The sequence below is a fragment of the Podarcis muralis genome, chromosome 13, assembly GCF_964188315.1.
Source record: "Podarcis muralis chromosome 13, rPodMur119.hap1.1, whole genome shotgun sequence".
Lineage (NCBI taxonomy): Eukaryota > Metazoa > Chordata > Lepidosauria > Squamata > Lacertidae > Podarcis > Podarcis muralis.
Window position 1 is genome coordinate 10903014 of NC_135667.1, and position 21722 is coordinate 10924735.

Genomic DNA, 21722 nt, shown 5'->3' on the forward strand with positions numbered 1-21722 from the left:
AACGTCCGACACGGCTTCCGCTTGAGTGCAGGATGCTTCTGCAACCAATCAGAAGCCGCGCCTCGGTTGTTGAACATTTCAGAAGCTGAATGGACTTCTGGAACGGATTACATTCAACAACCAAGGTTTGACTGTACTTACAAATATCACATCTCAGAAGAGGACCCCCCCCCCATTTCCTCTCACAAAAGGATGTCTCTCCTAAGATCATGGCTACAGGACTCATGCATGTGTTATCCAACCTGGATGGAGGAAGCAGCTCCTCCCCAAATGCAATCGATTAATTTGCTAAAATTAATCTGCCAAGAGGTCAGGCAACAGCTCTATTTCCTTTTTCTCAGGAAGGTATCTAGCGCTAGCCCAACTCAGAGTAGACCAACTGAAGTTCATGTTGCCTAGCTAGGTGAGGTTCCTTCCTTTCAATGGGTCAACAACCTTTACTCAGGTACCAGGCGGTCTCCCCTTTTCCCCACCCCTCTTCTTGGCCCTGGTCTGCCCCATACCCATTTCCTGCAGCAGGGGAAGTTCTTCCTGGGGGTTAAAGGTCAGGGTGTAGCTGGGCTCCGTGCGCTTGGTCAGCCCTGCCTCTTCTTGGGCCACACAGTCCGGGTTGGCTTGCAGCCTCTCCAGCTGGAAGCTCGTGTCTTCCCACCAGCCGCGCAAGGTGGACACTTTTTCTGCCAACACTTCCTGGCCGTTCACGGTGACCTGGATCTGCAAAGCGTCACAACAAGGCAGCAAGTTAACAACAACAAGAACAAAAAGCTGGGGGCATTGGGAGTGGGAGATGGAAAAACCGTAAAGAGGGGAGTAAGTGGACTGGCATTACAAGCTACAAGAATTTGCTGAAATGGCGCAGTTAACAAACACCCTGAGAGGCAATTCGAAACAAAAATTTATGGAAAAGTGGGATAGATATAAAACATATGTTCAAAAATACAGTAAAGGTTCGCTATCTATGCTGGCATTTGATTGACGTTGGAGTGAGACTGAGTTGAGAAATAAGACTAAGAGCACATATTGATATAGGAATGTATTAGATAAAATGCAAAGAAATATACAATAATAAGAGTACATTCATGTGTAAAAAAGGAATATACAACGGGATAGATAGGAAGTCTAGTGTGTTGGTATGTATATGATTTTGGGGGGGGGGAATTGTTTTTGTTTTTACTTTTTGTTCCTTTTTTCATTTTCTTTCTAGGTATATAAAATTTGTATATAATTTTTGTATACATGTTGGAAATTATATTATAGTAAGTCCTGTAATGTAATATGACAACATTTACAGATGTAATATAAGAATGTTAACAAATAAATAAAATGCAAATTAAAAAAAGGAGGGGGAGTAAGTGGGAATACCAAATTCCTGCTTGGCCACGTGGTGGACCTGTAAAAGGGTAAAAGAGTATTGGGAAATAATTTATAATGAATTGGGGAAAAAATGTTTAAAAGCACCTTCCCACCCCCCCTCAAAAAAAAAACCACCAGAGTCCTTTTTGTTTGGGATGATTCAGATGGAAATTCCCAGGTGTCAAAAAAGGTTATTTATGTATGCAACTACTGCGGCCCGTGTTTTGTTAGCCCCAAAATGGAAAATGAGTGAGGTCCCAACTAAAGAATAATGGCAACTTAAACTGATCGAATATGTGCAGCTTGTGGACCTAACATACAGAACAACAGAACAAAAAGAACATACGTTTAAAGAAGAATGGAAAATGATTATTGAATATATGGGGGGAAATTGTGTACACCTGAAAACGTTGGCAGCATTAGGGTAAATTCAATAGTGTAAATAAGTTTTGATGGAAGTAATAACGGAATACTGAATGGTTTCGTTTATATAAAATATGCAGGGATTTATGGCATGCAAAATCAACCATGGAAAGAGAAGAAGGGAAGTCATTGATATGTTAAGGTTGTCTAAATGTATATTCTAAATTGTAAAACAGAAAAGTTAATAAAAATTTACAGATACACACACACACACATATACATACATACATACATACATACATACATACATACATATAAACACACACACACACACACACACCATCCAAGTTGGTGGCCATCACTGTTTCCTGTGGGAGTGAGTTCCATAGTTGAACCATGAAGCTCACTGGGTGACCTTGGGCCAGCTACTGCCTCTCAGCCTAGCCTACCTCACAGGCGTGTTGTGCAGATAAAAGGAGGAAAAGTGGAAGAACCACGCACGCCACCTCCTCGGAGAAAAGGGGTTGGATATAAATGCAATAAATAACTAGAAAGGGTTTGTTTGTTTTTTTACTCGAAAGTTGTGTTTGTGTGGTATCCTTTGTGAGCTGCCTCAGAGCATCTTTCTTGGCTGAAAGGCGGTCTGGAAATAAACTCTAACAGCAACCCTTTAAGCAAGTCTTCCCGCCACCAGCCCCACTGCTGCCCCCCAGGGCTCACGTCCACACTCACCATAGCATTAGGGCCCCGGGGGCCTGAATGCCCGACTGGCACGCACCGCACGCCAGCCCGCCGGTACCGTTGGCAGACGTCGGCCGCTGCTGCACGGGGCACCTCCAGCACCAGGCCTAGCTCCTCGGCAAAGAGGACATCAAGGGCTAAGGAAAGAGAGGAAGTGTGGCTGTGTTAGGGTGAGGGAACCGGAAAAGGACAAGCAAAACAACAATGGAAGGTTGCAGGGAAGGGCGCTAGTTAATTTAAGAGGGGAAAGGCAAGTAAAGAGGCCAGGACATTATAGAGGACAATGAGAAGTCCTCCTCCTTCTCACAATCCAGTGGAGGTCATCCGATGGAGCTGTGAGGGACTGGGCAGAGGAGGAATGGTGGAGACTACCTCCCCATCCTGACCCTTCCAGGGAGAACGAAGAGGAAAACACTATAGATTTACAGCAGGGGTTTGAGGGAGGTCACAGCTCAGAGGCAGATGAGGAGGAAAGTTGGGAAATCATGGGAGAGCCAGAGCAACACCTGGCTGACACGTTGTCATTAGAAAGCATACCAGACCCTCCATCGCCCAGAACCCGGCGAGCCTTAAAAGTAGGAGAGCAAAGAGCTCAAAGACAGAGGCACCCGTAGAGGAGGAGGTGGTGATGATGTTGATGAAAGAGGAGGTGGGAGAGATGGGTGTGTGTGTAGAGATTCACTCAGGACAATGTCATTATCCAAGAGGCTGGATTCTATAGCCTCTCTCTGCAAAGATTAAAGAAGAAAAATAGACTGTAAGAAACTTTTCCTTGTCTTTATATTTTCCTGGGCAACCAGCCGGGAGCTGCTGGCAGCACCCTGACATGAGCTGAATGCTGGAAGATTCAGAAGAGACACAATGCCTAGTCAAATAGGGCCGGTGCGACCATAGGACAAAGGGAGGAAACCGCCTCAGGCGGCAGAAACTGAGGGGTGGCAGCAGCACCTCATTGGCTGTTCCCCTCAAAATCAGGAGAGCATTGTACCCCCTAACCCAGCCAGCAACCCTCAGATGTGGTGCTGCTCTCTTGTTGCTGGAGCTGAAGTCTGAGTCAGCTCTCGATCTTTCTGAACGTGGAAGGGGGCGCCATCTTGTCCTTTGCCCTAGGCATCAAAGATGTCTTGGGCCAGAGTCTGATAGTCAAAGGACGTGATTCACTATAGCCACAAGAAGTGGTGATGGCCATCAATTCAGACGGCTTTTACAAAATGAGTTTTGTAAATTTCAGGGAGCATAAGGCTACCGGTGACTGCTAGTCAGGATGGCTGGTATATACCACTTCCAGGTTCCAAGGCCTCTCTGAATGCCAATTGCTGCTACACCTATGGCCTGCAATGACCACCAGTGCCTCCTCCTTTGTCTTAGCCTTGCTTCTTGCAGAACTCAACAGGGAGGCGGATGGGAACAGAATTGGCTCTGCCTGCTCTGGCGCCACCTGCTGTCAGCTCCCAGCTTTCCACCTCATCAGACCCAATGGACAGCAGCTGCAGCTGCATTCTCAGATCCAGGTCAAGGAAATCTTTTCATCCTTCTCCACCCAACTTTCTCCATGCCCTTATTTTCTTTGTTGTTGTTGTTTAGTCGTTTAGTCGTGCCCGACTCTTCGTGACCCCATGGACCAGAGCACACCAGGCACTTCTGTCTTCCACTGCCTCCCACAGTTTGGTCAAACTCATGCTGGTAGCTTCGAGAACACTGTCCAACCACCTCAACCTCTGTCGTCCCCTTCTCCTTGTGCCCTCCATCTTTCCCAACATCAGGGTCTTTCCCAGGGAGTCTTCTTTTCTCATGAGGTGGCCAAAGTATTGGAACCTCAGCTTCACGATCTGTCCTTCCAGTGATCACTCAGGGCTAATTTCCTTCAGAATGGAGAGGTTTGATCTTCTTGCAGTCCATGGGACTCTCAAGAGTCTCCTCCAGCACCATAATTCAAAAGCATCCTTCTTTTCTACCCCAGACCAACTCTCCCGCTCATGCTTTGATCTCAAGGCACTATTCCAGCTACCCCTGCCCTGCACATTCATTTGCCAAGGACTTCCCTTTGACGCTCTCTCTCTCCCCACTGAATATCTTGTTCCAAATCAGCCAATCTCCGACAGCAACCCAAGCTCAGTGCCACCCTCAAACTCCCATGCCACAACTCCTCTTCTCCCTAACTCACTGACCATTGACTCCAGGCGCCCCCAGTTCGATGTGGGCACCGCAGTTCCCGGCAAAGGCCATTTCTAACATGCAAGTCAAGAGGCCGCCGTCGCTCACGTCATGCCCTGCGGAAATCACTGCATCTGTGGGAGAGAGAAAGAAATTGGTCAGTGAGGCAGAGTGCTGTCCTCAGCTTTGTTAAAAACACACACAAGAGAGACTTTGCTACTGGAACGGCAGCTTCTGCAATCGCAAGAACCTCATGTTTTATTTAATTTGAAAAGGAAGTTTCTAGTATGGATAGGAAGCTGGCTTCTACACAATGCTAGGTGAGGTCAGAGCGGGATCTGTAGAAGTCAAAGAGCTTGACTTCATAGCCCTGTAAAACTTGCTACCCCTTCCTTTTATTTTTATTTTTGACAAAGTAATAAAAAAACAAAAATAAAAATGTGCACCCTACCCCCAAGACAATTCCATTGTAACTATTTAACCTCCCAAAATATCAAAACCTCTGGTGATGGTTTGACCCCTTTCCGTTTTAACAGTACAAATTCTACAAATTGCCCCTTCCTTATGGCAAACAGAAGCAGGATTAATTATGCAAAATAATAAAAATAATTTATTATTTAGACCCTGCCCATCTGGCTGGGTTTTTCCAGCCACTCTGGGTGGCTTCCAACTAAAGATTAAAAATACATTACTAAGCACATAAATGCACTTGTGCTCAGTTTACCCAGGTCACAGAGTATTCCTTTTTCTTTGGTGCAGAATTCAGATTACCTTGATGCACAAGGTTAAAAGTATAAGGGACCTGCTTCTTCTTTCCACCTTCCTCCTGCCTTCTGCTATGGCTCAGAGATGGAGTGCTTGCCTTTCATTTAGGTGTGTTTAGAGTGCCTTTACCCAATGGGGAATTATAAACAAATATTTAGGTATCTCGTACCAGGGACTGGGACCGGCAGGGCTGCGTCTGGGGGTGGACAGGCCAGGGGTGACCCCGTCCTCGTTCAACACATGCTTACCTTGTAGCAGACTCTGGGTGACTTGGAAGCAGGAAACAAGGGTGCTGGGGTTGTCCAGGTCTGGTGAAACGTCCCCCAGCTGAGAGAAGCACTGGGCCAGAGCGCTGCCCCCCAAGCGGTGCCGATCAGGACAGATTGCCACATGAAGGAGGGTCCCTGAAAAAATGGGAAGAAATCAGTGAAGAGAACAAAATGACTGTCTTGTTTTTCTCTCTCTCCCCTGCAAAACCCCTACAAAAAGGGGTTGGTGGGGGAAGAGATCTAATTGTTGTCAGCACTTCGTACATATTATCCTTTATGGTGGGAAGGCAAGTTGGTGCAGTGTTTTTGGAATTTGATTTTGACAGATATGTTAAATACTACTAAAGAAGCCATTGCTTCTTGTCTGAAAGGGATGTTACTGGATATTTTTGATTATGCCAATGTAGATCCGTTGCCAAAAGAATTGGTCTTATATCCGATCTTAAGAAGGGATTGCAACAGAATGGAAAAGAAGCCCAAAATCTTACACGAGATGCTTGGCATCACACCCTCTGGAATAGCTAAGATAGAGAAAACATTGCAGTTCATTCGACTCCTGAAACCGTTTGAAAACCAAGGCATGGCTTCCAATTGGCAACAGGAGCTTCCTGCACTCAAGCGGAAGCTGCGTCGAATGTTCAGCTTCCGAAAAAAGTTCAAAAACCGGAACACTTACTTCCGGGTTTTCGGCATTCGGGAGCCGATTTGTTTGCCAACTAAGCCGTTCGAGAACCAAGGTTCCACTGTATTAGCAAATATTCTACAAGTCATTCCCTAAAGCACTGGTTCTCAAAGGGTGCGACGTGCCACAGTGATGAGGTGGGAGAAGATGGTGAGTGTGGCAGAAAGATGTTCTTCTCATCAGCTCTTGACTTTACCTTTTCCATCTGGACATTTGAGGTCAGGGGTCACGGTAGCAGTGATATCTGGACAGACAGCATAAGCTGAGATGACAAGTGTTCCTGGGAAAAGGAGCATAAAGGTGGAGGGAGAAGAGTTGGAAATGGAGAAAATATGCAGAATGTTAAAGCACATTTATTGAGAACTAGGAAAACATCCAAAGTCGCCTGCAGTCAAGCTACAAGGTGCCTGGGGAACAGCTTGTTAGGAAATAACAACACCCTTCTTCTCCCTGTCCTGGGGGACCAAAAGTCAAGCAACCGCAGGGGATTTTTCTGAGCTTGTTTGACAAGGTGCAACCACAGGGAAAACTTAGAAGCTGCCTCTAGCGCCTGTGTGTTTGACAGAATGTCCCATCGGCCCAAGGAGCGGGGAGATCTATTTCCCGGGAGACTAGACAAAGCTAGAGCCTAACCTTTTTCTCTCCCTTTCAAAAGTGTTTCTGCAGACTTGGGTTTATGCCTCTATAGTTACAAATCCACATTCAGTTGATTTGGAAAATGTTTGTGCATCTGTGCACATATGTGAAACACACACACACACACAGACACACACACACAGTGGTACCTCGGGTTAAGTACTTAATTCATTCTAGAGGTCCATTCTTAACCTGAAGCACTACTTTAGCTAATGGGGCCTCCTGCTGCTGCCAGAGCAGAATTTCTGTTCTCATCCTGAAGCAAAGTTCTTAACCTGAAGCACTATTTCTGGGTTAGTGGAGTCTGTAACCTGAAGCGTATGTAACCCGAGGTACCACTGTGTATGTGTGTGTGTGTGTGTGTGTGTGTGTATCGCGTAAGCACACTAGCAACCTCATACCTGGCGTCGCTCAGAAGTTCTAAGATTTTTTTGAAAAAAAATCTGCAGTTTTGAAGTCAGCGGTTAAAACTGGTGCAGTTTTGAAATGTCAAGTTCACTACTTTTACTCAAAAGGGCTTGCAGTTTTATCCAAACACTGATGAATACCTGCTCCTTGAGCTCAGGAACCATCTGGCAAAATTTGGTTACAATATCTTAAAAGTTGTCTGAATGCCTATCAGAAGCCGATCTTTCCAAAATAAGTAGCAGAGATGGCTTGGAAAGGCAACAAAAATATGAAAAGGGCAAGGGAGGGGTTGAAAATGCAAAAAAAGAAGAAGGAAAAAAAGGGCAAAGCAAGCCTCAGATCCTCAGATAAAAGAACCCTCCGAATTTGAGGAGAGCATTTTTATTTTGGAGGGAGGGGGCGACCACCCTATCCCTTGGCAGCTTTTCTGTTCCTCACCAGGTGCCTTAACAGTCTCCGTGCCAACGCGGGCTGCCATGCTGAGGGAGTCCTTTCCGCCGTCCACAGCCACGCCCAGCTCACCCATCACAGAGCACATGGCCCTGCAGGCCTCCGCCAAGGCAGCCCCCTCGCCAGGCAACTTGGCTGCCCACATCCAATTCCCGCTGCATTTCACATCCTGGAAGGACACAAATGTCGCCGCCACATATACAGAGAGGTTAGGCAACAGTGGGAAGGAGGCGGTTGCCCGTACGGCTAGCCTCCAACTCTAGCACACGAATTAATGTTTTGAATTTAAACCGCTTAGAGGTTTCATAAGAGAAATGCGTTGATTTCAGTGAGGGTCCTACACAGAATATGATCAGAGACTAGGGCTGGGCGATATCTGGTTTTCAACATCGTGATATGTCACCAAGCTAAACACCACGATATACTGATATATCACCATGTCTGGAATAAGGATGGAGCTGTGTAGAGGCATTGGCTGGCTTCACGGTTTCCCCCGTTTAAAAATGTTTGCATAACACACACATCACGATTCGCGATATAATGCCAGGGCAAAAATTATGAAACCAATATGGACTTCAAACCGGTTTGGGACAATATGTTGATATATCACCCAGCCCAATCAGAGGCAACCCATTATCTGAGTGTTTGTGTATTATTAAGATTTAACACATCTTTGCCAACCTGCTCCCCTGCCTACTCTCCTGAGATGTTGTAGACTACAACTCCCAGCCAGTATGGCGCAAATGGGAGTTGCAGCACAAAACATTTGCAGGGCCTCAGGTTGGCCAATTTAACAGATATTAACATTTCCTGGCCCCTTTAGGCTAGTGTGCAACGTAAAATAAAGTAATATGATAAGTAGTAAAGAAAACCAATCAGCAGCCATGTTGGTTATTGCACAAAATTATATAATGAAAGCAGCCTTTCTTAAAACTAAAAACACCACAAAATGCCACAGCTTCTAGTAAAATGAGGGCATTGAGAAGACTTTTGCAGAGTGAAAAGCTAGTCACCCTCTCTCAGCCTAGTCCACCTTGGATAAACTGAGAGGAGGGAAAACTGAGATACAGTGGTACCTCAGGTTAAGGACTTAATTCATTCCAGAAGTCCGTTCTTAACCTGAAACTGTTCTTAACCTGAAGCACCACTTTAGCTAGTGGGGCTTCCCGCTGCTGCCACGTGATTTCTGTTCTCATCCTGAAGCAAAGTTCTTAACCCGAGGTAATATTTCTGGATTAGTGGAGTCTGTAACCTGAAGCATCTGTAACCCGAGGTACCACTGTATTAAGGCAAGAAGGAAAAATGTCAGGGGTGGGGTGGGGTGGGGTGCGGACTGCCTCACCTTAAGGTCAGTGACCCGAGCGAAGACCAAATTGGTGAGGGCCTCTGCCACAGACAATCGGGCACCGGCTGCGGGGTCAATGAGCCCTTTGATAGGCTGCTCCCCAATGGCCGTGGCTCCTCCCACCGTCTCAAAAGGGGAGAGGGCCACCACGGCGACGTCCGCCAGTGGGGTGTGAAGGGGGCCGACGCACTGTTGTTGAGCCACCAGGCCCGTCACTGAGCGATCGACCTGTACCAGAGGAAGAAGGGCAGAGGGGAAAAGAGGAGAAAAACAAATCAGCAGAAAATATATCTTCCCTCCATTTTTAAAAAAGATGGCTGGGTTAAAAGAACCCAGAGGCGCAAATCTGTGAGGCATTTACCTTGTTGGTCAAGTAGCGCTTGCTTGCCACGGATGGGAGCCTGAGCACACGCTGGAGGGCGTCCGACACGCTAAGGCCACGAGGAAGCGACAGAGGCCTGAGGTCTCGGTGGACATGATTGAAAACAAATTCCTGGTTGGCAGAAATCATCACCATTGTTTGTTCATTTACGACACGTCCTCACCACTAAGAAAATGTCTCAAAGCAACTGACAAGTCCGCAAAACGTAAAACGGCTTGAGAACGCATTTTTTTAAATAAAAACAACAACTCTATATCAAATACAAAAGAACAAAGTTCCTGAAAATATTCATCCAATAAGTATAAAAGGGACAGGTCCTAACCAGCTGAAGGAATTAACAAGAATGGACACAGGATATTGGAATCCAAGCCAGAGCATTTTAGAGAAGGGATGGGAGGGTGGCGGCACGAGAACGGGCTTTTTCTCTGGCGGCTCACCTGGCGCCTTCACTATAGATCTTTAGGCGCCAGTCAAAAAACATTTCTCTTCAACCAGGCATTTGGCTGATTAACATCCTATGGCTTTTCAAATACATTCGTGGGAGAGGGATTGGTTTGTTTTCCTTTTCGTTTGTATTATGTATTTTGTGTTTTTGTCTCATGTTTTTATGCTGTGAACCACCCTGAGATCTACGAATGAAGGGCGGTATACAAATTTAATGAATAATAATAGTATCATGCGGGTGGCGCTGTGGGTAAAAGCCTCAGCACCTACGGCTTGCCGATCGAAAGGTCGGCGGTTCGAATCCCCGCCGCGGGGTGCGCTCCTGTTGCTCGGTCCCAGCGCCTGCCAACCTAGCAGTTCGAAAGCACCCCCGGGTGCAAGTAGATAAATAGGGACCGCTTACCAGCGGGAAGGTAAACGGTGTTCCGTGTGCTGCTCTGGCTCACCAGGTGCAGCTTGTCACGCTGGCCACGTGACCCGGAAGTGTCTGCGGACAGCGCTGGCTCCCAGCCTATAGAGTGAGATGGGCGCACAACCCTAGAGTCTGTCAAGACTGGCCCGTACGGGCAGGGGTACCTTTACCTTTACCTTTAATAGTATCACAGATTCAAAGCATCAAGATCTACTGCGGGGGTGGGGCAACTTATGGCCATCCAGATGTCTTTGGACTCTGACTCCCATCAGTCCCCAGGCAGCCTGGCCAGTGGTAAGGGAAGATGGGGACTGTAGTCCAATGTCTGGAAGGCCACAGGTTCTTCCACCCTTGGTCTACTGGGACACCTTTAAACAGATGTTTTACCAAAACTTTTCTTTGGGGATGGCAGGGCAAGGGGAGGACACACACACATAGGTGTGCCATACCTTGCGTGGCATCTTGCCAAGGACCCATTCCAGCATCAAGTTCACAGGAGTGGCTCTCCCTCCAACCTGCCCCTTCTCCAGCTCCACGTCACTCGCCGGGACCTTTGTGTCGTCAACTAGCACAATCTGTCGAGGAAGAAAAGCCACTTTTACAGACCACCCGCTTCCCAAACTGTTCAGCCTTCAAACCTTCCCAATCCCTTCTCTCCCTTCTTGGATTTTGGCACTCAACTTTAACCTCTCCCCAGTTTCCCAGGCCCAAACAACGTCTGCCCCACACCAGGAGTGGAAAACCAACCATCGCAGTGAAGGTTTACACTCCTAAAATCTAGCACGCGCTCTCTCTCTCTCTCTCTATATATATATATATATAAAGTCAGGGTCTGGACAGAATGCTAAACTGCGTTCATGAAAAATGGAAGCAGAAGCTTCAAAACTCCCACTCACCGGAGAAGGGGGGGAAGAAATGCAGAACCCCAAGGTTCTCAGCTGCAGGTAGTTCCCACAACTGGACACTAGTGGCCAAAATTGTGGAAACCTTTTGGGGAAAGTGTATTTCCGAGGTTTGATGGCTCATAACACCTGACTGGCTCTCTAAACACTCCTGCTCACTGGCTACATTCAAATGAAGGAATGTAGCAAGTTGTGCTTCCCTTTTCTGGTTATTTGGCTATAACTTTTTATAGAATACAGACAATTGAACAAACCTTGTTGCATTGCATTCTTCATTAAATTATCTTTCCATTGATATATAATTTTAAGGCATTATTTTTTTTTAAAAAGTGGTGTTATGAACCATCAAACCTCAGAAACAAACTTTTCCCAAAAGGTTTCCACAATTTTGGCCACTAGTGTAGTTTATTGTTATGTTCAAATAACGCCCATGGTTTTCTGCACAGTCCTTCCCACATCAAGGCAGTCTGCATGGCTTGTTTCAGCCATTCTCTCCACCCCTTCCCCTGCTCCTGCTGTCTTACCCGTCCATCGCCACTGATCTTGCCCACGAAGTCGACAGGGCACCTCTCACGGCGGGCAAGGCGTCGCAGGAAATCTGCGTGCCGCGGGCGTAGCAAGAGGGCATTGGATTCTTGGTACTCAGCACCCCAGATCTCCAGAACGCTCAGCGTGGGGTCTCCTAGCTGGGAAAAGGAAGAAAGAGAGAAATTGAGTGACAAAGAACTGACTGAGAAGGCCCTCTGCAGAGGGTGGCGCCCTCCCTTCAAATGTCAAGGAGATAAAGAACTACATACTTTTTAAGCAGTCCTGTATCGGGAAGCTTGGTGTTTTACTATGTTTTTATATATGCTGTAAGAGTTCAAGGGCACATTCCAGCCAGGCAAAAACACTCAAGGAGGGTGCTAAGCCAGACGCACTGGGTGGGAAAGAGAGAATGCAGCCCAGACAAATATCTGGAGGGCCACCTCTAGCCTTCAGGTCTGAGGTTCTCCACCCAGATGTAGATTTAATCTAGGATTTTTCCAGATTTTTGTTTGAATGTGTTTGTTTTTAAATCTACTGCTCCCTGCTCTGTGCATTTAGGAACAGGGAAACAACTATGGGGGAGTAATCAATAGATATAAAGGACAGTAGATCAGAAGACAAAGAGCTTGGTGTCTGTAAGGTAAAGGTTAAGGGACCCCTGACCATTAGGTCCAGTCGTGACAGACTCTGGGGTTGCGGGGCTCATCTCGCTTTCCTGGCCGAGGGAGCCGGCGTACAGCTTCCGGGTCATGTGGCCAGCATGACTAAGCCGCTTCTGGCGAACCAGAGCAGCACATGGAAACGCCGTTTACCTTCCCGCCAGAGTGGTACCTATTTATCTACTTGCACTTTGACGTGCTTTCGAACTGCTAGGTGGGCAGGAGCTGGGACTGAGCAACGGGAGCTCACCCCGTCGCGGGGATTCGAACCGCCGACCTTCTGATCGGCAAGTCCTAGGCTCTGTGGTTTAACCCACAGCGCCACCTGCGTCCCACCTTGGTGTCCATAGGAAAGTCATAAATGAGAAACAGACCTGGAAGCGGCTTGCGTAGATGACAGCCCCGGCTGGCTCGCTCAGTTCCTTCAGCACATTCCCTAAAACAGAAAGCAAAGAGTTTCTTTGGAGGCCACACACACACACACACACACACACACACACACACATCCTTGAAGGTAGCAGCTACTATAATTCTTCCAAACTTATTCTCACCCAGAAAAGCAACCGTCAATGGCCTACTGTTCGCACCCAGCTCAAAACATTCTTATCTCATGTTCTTCAACCTTGGGTCTTCAGATACTGCTGGACTACAACTGCCGCCGACCCCTGATAGATAACACTAAAGATCAGAAATGATAGGAATTGTAGTCCAACAAAATCTGCAGACCCAAGGTTGAAGAACATTGTCCTTATCCATCCAGGTAGAGTTGACCATCTCTACCTTTGGAGGTGGAGGGAATGGTTAACCACAGCCATACATTCCCTGGGGGAACCCCTGATGGCCAAAGACAACCTTCTCATCTTCCATTTCCTCTTCCTAGGGCATCCAGGCCATAAAACCATTGCTATTCACAAATCATTTACTGCCGCTTAGTTAACGTAATTTCTTTGTAGCAATGTAAACATAAGAAGAGCCTGCTGGCCAATCAAATCCAGCATTCTGTTCTCACAGTGGCCAACTAGAGACCTGTGGGAAACCAGAAAGCAGGATTTGACCCTAGGACCTCTTGCACCAAAAGCAAGAATCAAACCCTTAGGCCAATGAGCCAGTTAATGTACCAAGCAGGTATAGAATTCTTTTAGTGAAGTCGGCTATGCTACAGGGGATGGTTTGTCTTAAGGTCATCCCATAACCTTTGTGGTCAAATGGGACATTTAGGGATGTAGGGACACAGGAAACTGCCTTCTGCCAAGTCCAAACTTTGATCCATCTAGCTGGGACACATCCTTGGTGTAGCTAGCTCAGAATTGTTGTGACAACTCTCCAGGGTTTCAGGCAAAGGGACATCGCTAGTCCTACCCAGAGATGCCGGGGATTGAACTTGCGACCTTCTGCATGCAAAGCAGGGGGTTTTACCTCTGAGCTACGGTCCTTCCCTGGTCCCCCAACATCACAAAGGAATATCCTGTTCAACCACATCTGAACCACTAGAAACCGTTCTGCTCTTCATCCTGCAAGTTTCCCCTTCGCCGTAAGGTCCAAACGCTCTTCAGCTGCCGCATGTGGCCCAAATCAAACCACTCAGGAGGGAGGAAACCTGGAGCACATACGGCTCAGCCTATAGCCACGTTCCCAAAAGCCTTCTCCGAGCCGCTCACCATTGCCTCCAGCGCCCTGGTCGTGCAGGCTGCAGATGGGATTGCCTTCCCCGTTCTCCACGCACCCTCGCAACACCCGGTTCATCTTCTGCTCCATCTCAGCATCGCCACGTTGCACCGCCCCAAAATCCAGTTCGCTGGCGTTGTCCCCTTGCACCTGCACACATGGGGAGCATTTGCAGGTGTGAAGGGCTTCGCGGAGGGAAGCGGCAGCTTTGTCGGCAACGGGCAATCGCCAATTAAGAAGAAGGCCAAGGAATGAGGCCAATAAGCAGGGCCATCATTGCCTGCTGCCCAGCAGTGGCATAGCAAGGTCACGTGGTACCCGGGGCGGAAAATTGCTTGTAACACACACCACCACCACCCCGCACATTGGGATTTATTTATTTTTTGCCTGCAAAAATGGTTTGACTTTATTTCATATTTTTTTTGCAGAGCCAAAGTTATTGAGCTTTTTACAGCTGAGGTAGAGCCGGTGGGTGGACAGTTTCACCAGAAGGAAGCCTGCACGTGCCACAGCGTCTCTCACAGACGTTGAGTGTCACACAGCATTTTGTCACACACACACACCCCGGGAGGTGACACCCGGGGCAAACCGCACCCACCTTGCTACATCTCTGCTGCCCAGGACTCCTAAAAGGTACCTGCATCTCCGAACCTTCGCCTTAAGGCTTTGATAGGGAGATGCCACCTTCACCTGCAAAGGTGAGGAGCAGAAGGCAACGCCCAAATTACCTGGATGGAAGAAGCAGCTCCTCCCCCAACACCAATTCGATAGACGGGGCCTCCAACCTTCACGACATTCATACCTGAGAAGGAAATGGGAACTTGAGTCGCAATTGTACAGTTGGAAAGAAAGAAAGAATCTAACATCTGGTCCAAATTCAATATTCTGAGAACTCAACTGTGATTTGTTTTCTTTAAAAAAAAAAAAAGGCTCTAGTCCTCATGACTCCTTGGGAGCATCTGGTAAAATATCAAAATGCAAGTGATGGGAGGGTGGGATTTCCACAGCAGCAAATGCTTCAGCAGCTCTTTAACTTCCCCAAGCTCAACAGAGGTGCCATGACACATTTTTGCAAAATAAGCAAGCACTTATTATTATGAACTGACCCGGTCCCTGCAGTCATCATCATCTGAGACCCTTCTCCAGGTGCCCCATTCATGGGAGGTTCAAAGAACGCAAGAACTGGACTTTTCAGTGATGGCCCCCCAATTCTTTTCGTAAGTCCCTTTGAGCTACGTCTTTTTTTAAAAAAGCGACTAATAAGTTTAATAAATACTACTACTACTACTACTAATAATAATAATAATAATAGAGTGGTAAATTCATCGTTGCCAATCGATCGATGAATCATTTTTGCATGAGCAAATGCATCAGCGCTGAAGGAATAAAGAGCATGTATATCACAGCAAGCGCAATCTCCCAAACAGGCTAAATTAAATAAAAATTACCAGGCTGTGGGGCTTCCTTGCGGACGTGGGCATCTTCCATCGCTCCAATCCCACCACTGAACATGATAGGCTTGATCCACTCGTGCCGTTCGCCATCTGCCAGGCGGAGCCCGAAAGAGCGTGCAAAGCCTGGAAGACAGGTGATGGGGGGCTTTTCTCACATTTCCAAACACAAAGCCTTCCTCGTTCTCCCTCGCTTTGGCCTCTCAGCTGCCCTAAGTTGTCGCTAAAGGATGCCGGGGTTTCAAAGAGAGAAACAAACCAACCAGCCGGACGCTGAACCTCGGAAGCGAGAAAGGGGCCAAATACCATCATGCCGCAAGTCTCACCTGCCAGGACGGGTTCCCCAAATTTGTTGCCGTAGTCTGAAGCGCCATCGCTGGCTCTGATGGCAACCTCCACAGGTGGGGCAAAGTTGTCCGGATACAGCAGGGACGGATCTTCCCAGGGTAAAGTGTATCCTGCAGTGAGGAATGGGAAAAGAAGAGGACAGATTTCTCCCATAGCCTAGGGCTGCTTCAAATCACCTTTGTGCATGTACACCTTGCTGCCTTGGCAGGGGCACCGGGTATAGGGAGGGCCTTCAGCCGCCCATATTGAGGGGGCTGCCATCCCCCGCTGCCCCCGGGTGAGCACTGGCTTGCTGGGCGGCGCAGAGGGCGGTTTTCGCCCTCCATGATCTCCCGCCACAATCACAAAGCACTCTGGCAATCCTCAATGCTTGTGCGTCCCGGAAGACGTGGCCCAACTGGGGGACAGGCATCGTGCATGTGATGTCATGCAGGTGAGACGCCGCCCCCCCCAAATGTTGGGCCCAACTCAGCACACCTGTGTCTTGGATTGGAGGGCATGACTGCCTTATTTAGAGGAGCTTCTGGTCTGTCTCAAGAGACTGTCACATGGCACAATTATCTGGGCATATTTTATAGGGCATAAGTCAAAGGATTTCAAATCTGCACAGGAGCAGGCAGGGGTGCTTAGCTGACCTCCCATCACCGACGTCATCACAGCTTACTGGAAGGGAGAAGGGCAAGTCGCCACGGGGCAAACACACTGCCAGGAGCACCGGATAGGTTCCACCGGGGTTATCGCACTATGCCAACCTTGCTGGTGCCCCCACCTCTCTTTCCTGGTAAGCCACAGCAATGCAAGCAGCAGGGGGGGGGTCAGTTAGCACCCCTGCTCCACCAACTGCTGGTCTTGGTGCATCTTGAGAAATCTCAGCTTTATAATAATAATAATAATAATAATAATGATAATGATGATGATGATGATGATGTCTCTAGTTCTCAAGGTAGGCACCACATGAAATCTCAGAAGTCAGACAACTGCCAATCATTAGAAAGCAAACGTTCAGTGCTTGGGCTTCGCTTCTGAGCTGGTCAAAGTTGTGCAAACGTATTTGATTGGAGAGATTTATTTGGCAGATTCTAGCTTCTTGTGGCAAATGGGAGGGATCTCCTCATTGGCATGTAGTAAGCACAACTCTACTGGTAAATTATTTATATTTATTATTATTATTATTATTATTATTATTATTATTATTATTATTATTATTATTATGTCTCCTATCTGACTGGATTGCCCCAGCTCCCAACAATTTATAAAACCACAGTAAAACTTCAAACATTAAAAAAAACCTTCCCTATACAGAGCTCCCTTCAGATGTCTTCTAAAAGTCAGACAGTTGTCTATTTCCTTGGCAACTGATGGGAGGGCGTTCCACAGAGAGGGTGCCACTACAAAGAAGGCACTCTGTGTGGTTCGCTGTAACCTCACATCTCGCGATGTGAGAACCACCAGATCCTCAGAGCTGGACCTCTGGGTCCAGGCTGAACGATGGGGGTGGAGACTCGGACGGGAGGGAGGAAGGAATCTGGGGTGGGGGAAGAAACCTGTCCAACACCCATCCATTTGTTGCCAAGCAAAACATCCTTCTGCAGCTGCCTTTTCAGTATGTTGAGCCCAAGCCACCGTTACTAACCTGGGATGAGCAGATTGCCGAAACTGTAGCCAGCAGTGCCTGCGATATAGTGGGCCCCGCGGCCTGTGCACTGCACATCACGGATCCGCCCGCCAGTCCCAGTGGTGGCACCGCTGAAGGGAGCAACGCCTGCAAGGAGAGTTTAAAAGCAACGTCAAACCCACACAAATGCACTCCCTCCGCAGAGCACCCAGGCAGGTTATTCATAGACTCCGTCAATGCAAAGAAGCCTGTTATTTGTTTGAGGCAGTAGCTGTCCACAGGGGTGCCTGCCTGCCAGGGGAATTTACGATGCACTAGAAATAAGCCCCCTGCCCTTCAGACCACGCCCCCTTTCCCATCCACTCACCAGTAGGAAAGTTGTGGGTCTCAGCTGTGAAAATGACGTGCCGGGTGGACGTCCGCTTCTCAAAGGGGCTGGAACGAGATGGGTCGCTGGGCCACATCGAAAGGACCTCTCTCCCTTGGATCGCACTGTGTTGGGAAGAAAACACACACACTCAGCTTCAAGAAGCCACACGGCTTCTTGCCAAGTAAATTGGGGAAAATGTGGTAAGGTTAAAGCTTACTGGGAAATGATATATAATGAGTTATAAAAAGATGTTCAGAATAACTTTTATAAAAAAACAAACAAACCCCAGAAGCTTTTCTTTTGGGAATTATAGGGACAGAACTACCTAAATTGTATAGAAATTTATTCATGTATGCTACTACAGCGGCAAGAATGTTACTTGCCCAAAATGGAAAGAAGCAGAAGTCCCAGAAAAGGAAGAATGGATACAAAAACTTATGGAATATGCAGAAATGGCAAAACCTACCAGAAGAATAAGAAATCAAGGTAACAAACTCTTTATAAAAGAATGGAAATGGTTCATTGAATATTTTTAGATAAATTATAAACAGATAAAAACACTAGCAGGATTATTGTAACAAACTGCAGTTTTATAAGAGTATCTATTTACAGTAGATAATTAAATGAGTAAATTAAATGAATTTGGATATGCAGAAGGTATGAAAAAATAAATTTAAGGAAACGCAGGAAGAGGGGGAAGGAAGTCAAATTTTGAAATGTTGAATGGATTGTAAAATTAATGAAATGAATAAATTTGAAAAGTATAAATAAAAACTAAAAAGGAAGAGGAAGAAGCCACACGGCCACCGAAAGCCACACATGGGAAGGGACTCCCAGCTCCCATTGACTGTAGCCAACAAGGCCAAAAGTCAGGCATGATGGGAGTTAAGAGTCTGTCCACATCTGGAATGATCAGAGTTCCTCAGCCAGGCCTTAGGAGTTGGCTCAAAAGCAGTTGTCAACCTGGGTCCCTGCAGACAATGTGGGATGCAAACTCCCCTCAGCCTTGACCAAAGGTCAGGGATGATGGTAGTTGAGGTTCAACCGAATCAAGGAGGGCTACAGGTTCTCCACCTCTGTTCTAGGCCTGCCCCATTGCTTCTTCTCTGCTCCCGAGAAGGCAACAGGGGGTTGAGGCCGCCATTTTGCAGGCCACCCGCTCCTCCCGCCGGTTCCCGAGGACCCCCACCTGCTGTTGTCGCAGAACTTGATGACGTTGTTGGGGTTGCTCCGCTCCTGGGTCTTCATGATGGACTCAAAGAGGGACTCCTTGAGCTCCTGCCCATCCACCAGGAGGCGCCCCTTGAAGAACCAGTGGCGACTGTGCTCGCTGCAGGAAGAAGAGGCGGGTTTAGGGAGACAGGAAGCCGCTGGGCGCCAGGTCAGGCTATTGGCCCATCTAGCCCAGCTTTGCAGGAACTCAACTGGATAAAGATCTTCCATGCCTACTATTTGCCTTTAGAGTCCTACTTTAGTGGCAGGGACTGAAGCATGCGCTGTGTTGGAGCCATGCTCTTATGATCCACCGCGATCAGGTTTATTTTCTTCTACTCACCACTGAACAGCGCCTTAAGCTTTGGAAAGGGGGCTAAGAAAGCCATTTTAATGAACTTGTTAACGGTTCTTTGCAAAAAAAAAATCCCAGGTCTAACCAAAGATCGAGGGTCTGGAAACCAAGCCTTATGAGGAATGGTTGAGGGAACTGGGCATGTTTAGCCCGGAAAAGAGGAGACTGAAAGGAAATACGATAGCCATCTTCAAATATCTCAAGGGCTGCCACTTGGGAGATGGAGCAAGCTGCTTTTCTCCTGCGCCAGAGGGCAGGACTCGAACCAATGGCTTCAAGTTTCAAGAAAGGAGATTCCGACTAAACATCAGGAAGAATTTTTGACAGCAAGAGCTGTTCGACAGAGGAACTCCCTGGGGAGTTTGTGGATTCTCCTTCTTTGGAGGCTTTTAAGCAGAGGTTGGAAGGTCATCTACCATGGATGCTTTAGTTGAGATTTCTGCATTGAAGGGGGTTGGACTAGATGACCCTTGGGATCCCTCCCAACTTTACAATTCTATGATTCTATGGTTGAGCATCCTGTTTCCCAGAGTGATACCTATGGGAAGCTGAAATAAGCCCCTTCCTGTTACCATTCCCCATCAAGTGTTCACCATTTGCTCCTCTGGACTTAAGAGGTAGATAGAGCAGTGGTTTTCTGTTGGGATATTCCGTTCCACCTTAAGGAACAGGCATGATTGTTGTGTGTCACATGCCTGTTTACACTCCAGCACAGCTTGCTGGGAACTTCCGTTTGTGTATAGCTTTTACTTATGCTGTCTTGCTTTGGACACAAAGGGGATCGGAAATGCTTTCCTTTTGTCATGATGAAAAGTAAACGGAAGGGAAGCGGGTGGCGCTGTGGGTTAAACCACAGAACCTAGGACTTGCCGATCATAACGTCGGCGGTTCGAATCCCTGCGACGGGGTGAGCTCCCATTGCTCAGTCCCTGCTCCTGCCAACCTAGCAGTTCGAAAGCACGTCAAAGTGCAAGTAGATAAATAGGTACCGCTCCAGCGGGAAGGTAAAAGGCGTTTCCATGTGCTGCTCTGGTTCGCCAGAAGCGGCTTAGTCATGCTGGCCACATGACCTGGAAGCTGGCTCCCTCAGCCAATAAAGCGAGATGAGCACCACAACCCCAGAGTCGGCCATGACTGGACCTAATGGTCAGGGGTCCCTTTACCTTATGCTGAATAAATTGCTTGTAAATATGCTTGCACATACTCTCCTGGCACTTCTGTTGCGTAGCGTTATCTCTGCTGATTAGAGCGTGCCCTAGCTTTTGAAGTTCGGGTCACTGATTTATGCGGTACCAAGGACTGGAGTTTGTCCGGTACACTGGCTGGTGGGACGGAGCCAGCTGGGGGCCTGCCAACTGTCCCCGCTTCCTTGGTTGTTTGCCAACATTTTCAACCAGTGTGCCGTGGCACCCTGGGGTGACTTGAACGATGGTCAGGGGTGCCGCGGGCAACACTGACCTCTCTCTCTCTCTTTTTCCTTCCTTCCCTCTTCTGATGCCCTCTTGCATCTCTGCTTCCCAAAGGCTTGTACGGCTGCTTGTTCCAGCAGCCCTGGCTACAAGTACCGCAGGCGAATGGTGGCTCTGGCGCTGGCCAGGGGGTGCTGATGCCAGGAGCCGAGGTGGCCTCAGAGTGAATTAGCAAGCAAGCGGGCAAGGGAGCCCAGCCAGCCAGTCCGCCAGCCCTTACTGTTGGGAATGGACAGACAAGTCCTAGGCTCTTGTGGGGCAGTGTGGGGAGGCACCTCTTTGGGGCAGGAGGGGCAGCTCAGAGACCAGGGGTGATGGCAGCGGTTGCCCAAAGGACTCCCAAGCAGAGGGGAGAGGAGGCTGAGGGAACACGTCACAAGGGAGGATGTTCGAAAAAGGGTGAGAGGCTGCCAATTCTGCAGGGAAGGGGTGACATAACTGAGCTCCTGAGCCCCACATGGGAGCCACAGAAAGAATACAGTTCGTCAAGGGAGCTGTGGACTTTTGAAAGCCTCTGGCATAGGGTTATCCAACACCTATTTGTTTTGGGGGTTTTTTAAAAAAAATGAAGTCACTTTTGACCCAAAAAAGGGCCCTTTCCCCCACCCACAAGGCAACTTGCAGTTGAAAAACTTTTACTTTATAAAAACTTTGCATGGTGAAAATCTGCGGGACTCAATGCTGTAAGATGGCCGCCCCGGGAACTGAGCAGGAAGGTTTCTCCCAGTTCCCGCCCCACCCCTC

At 47.9% G+C, this 21722-nt stretch overlaps 1 protein-coding gene across 2 annotated transcripts in view; it reads right to left on the minus strand.

Moving 5' to 3' along the window:
* PFAS (phosphoribosylformylglycinamidine synthase) overlaps positions 1-21722 on the minus strand; it is a 36865-nt gene that overhangs the window by 6654 nt on the left and 8489 nt on the right. For both annotated transcript variants that reach the window (XM_028702323.2, XM_028702322.2), the window contains exons 7-24: positions 19132-19272; positions 17940-18064; positions 17591-17719; positions 15936-16067; positions 15607-15735; positions 14887-14960; positions 14152-14308; positions 12868-12929; positions 11831-11992; positions 10854-10979; positions 9528-9659; positions 9164-9394; positions 7810-7990; positions 6524-6607; positions 5625-5780; positions 4626-4745; positions 2449-2594; positions 504-714 (exon numbers count right to left, since the gene is read on the minus strand). In XM_028702323.2, coding sequence (XP_028558156.2) covers positions 504-714; positions 2449-2594; positions 4626-4745; positions 5625-5780; positions 6524-6607; positions 7810-7990; positions 9164-9394; positions 9528-9659; positions 10854-10979; positions 11831-11992; positions 12868-12929; positions 14152-14308; positions 14887-14960; positions 15607-15735; positions 15936-16067; positions 17591-17719; positions 17940-18064; positions 19132-19272 — 2498 coding nt within the window. The remainder of the gene's footprint in view (positions 1-503; positions 715-2448; positions 2595-4625; positions 4746-5624; positions 5781-6523; positions 6608-7809; positions 7991-9163; positions 9395-9527; positions 9660-10853; positions 10980-11830; positions 11993-12867; positions 12930-14151; positions 14309-14886; positions 14961-15606; positions 15736-15935; positions 16068-17590; positions 17720-17939; positions 18065-19131; positions 19273-21722) is intronic.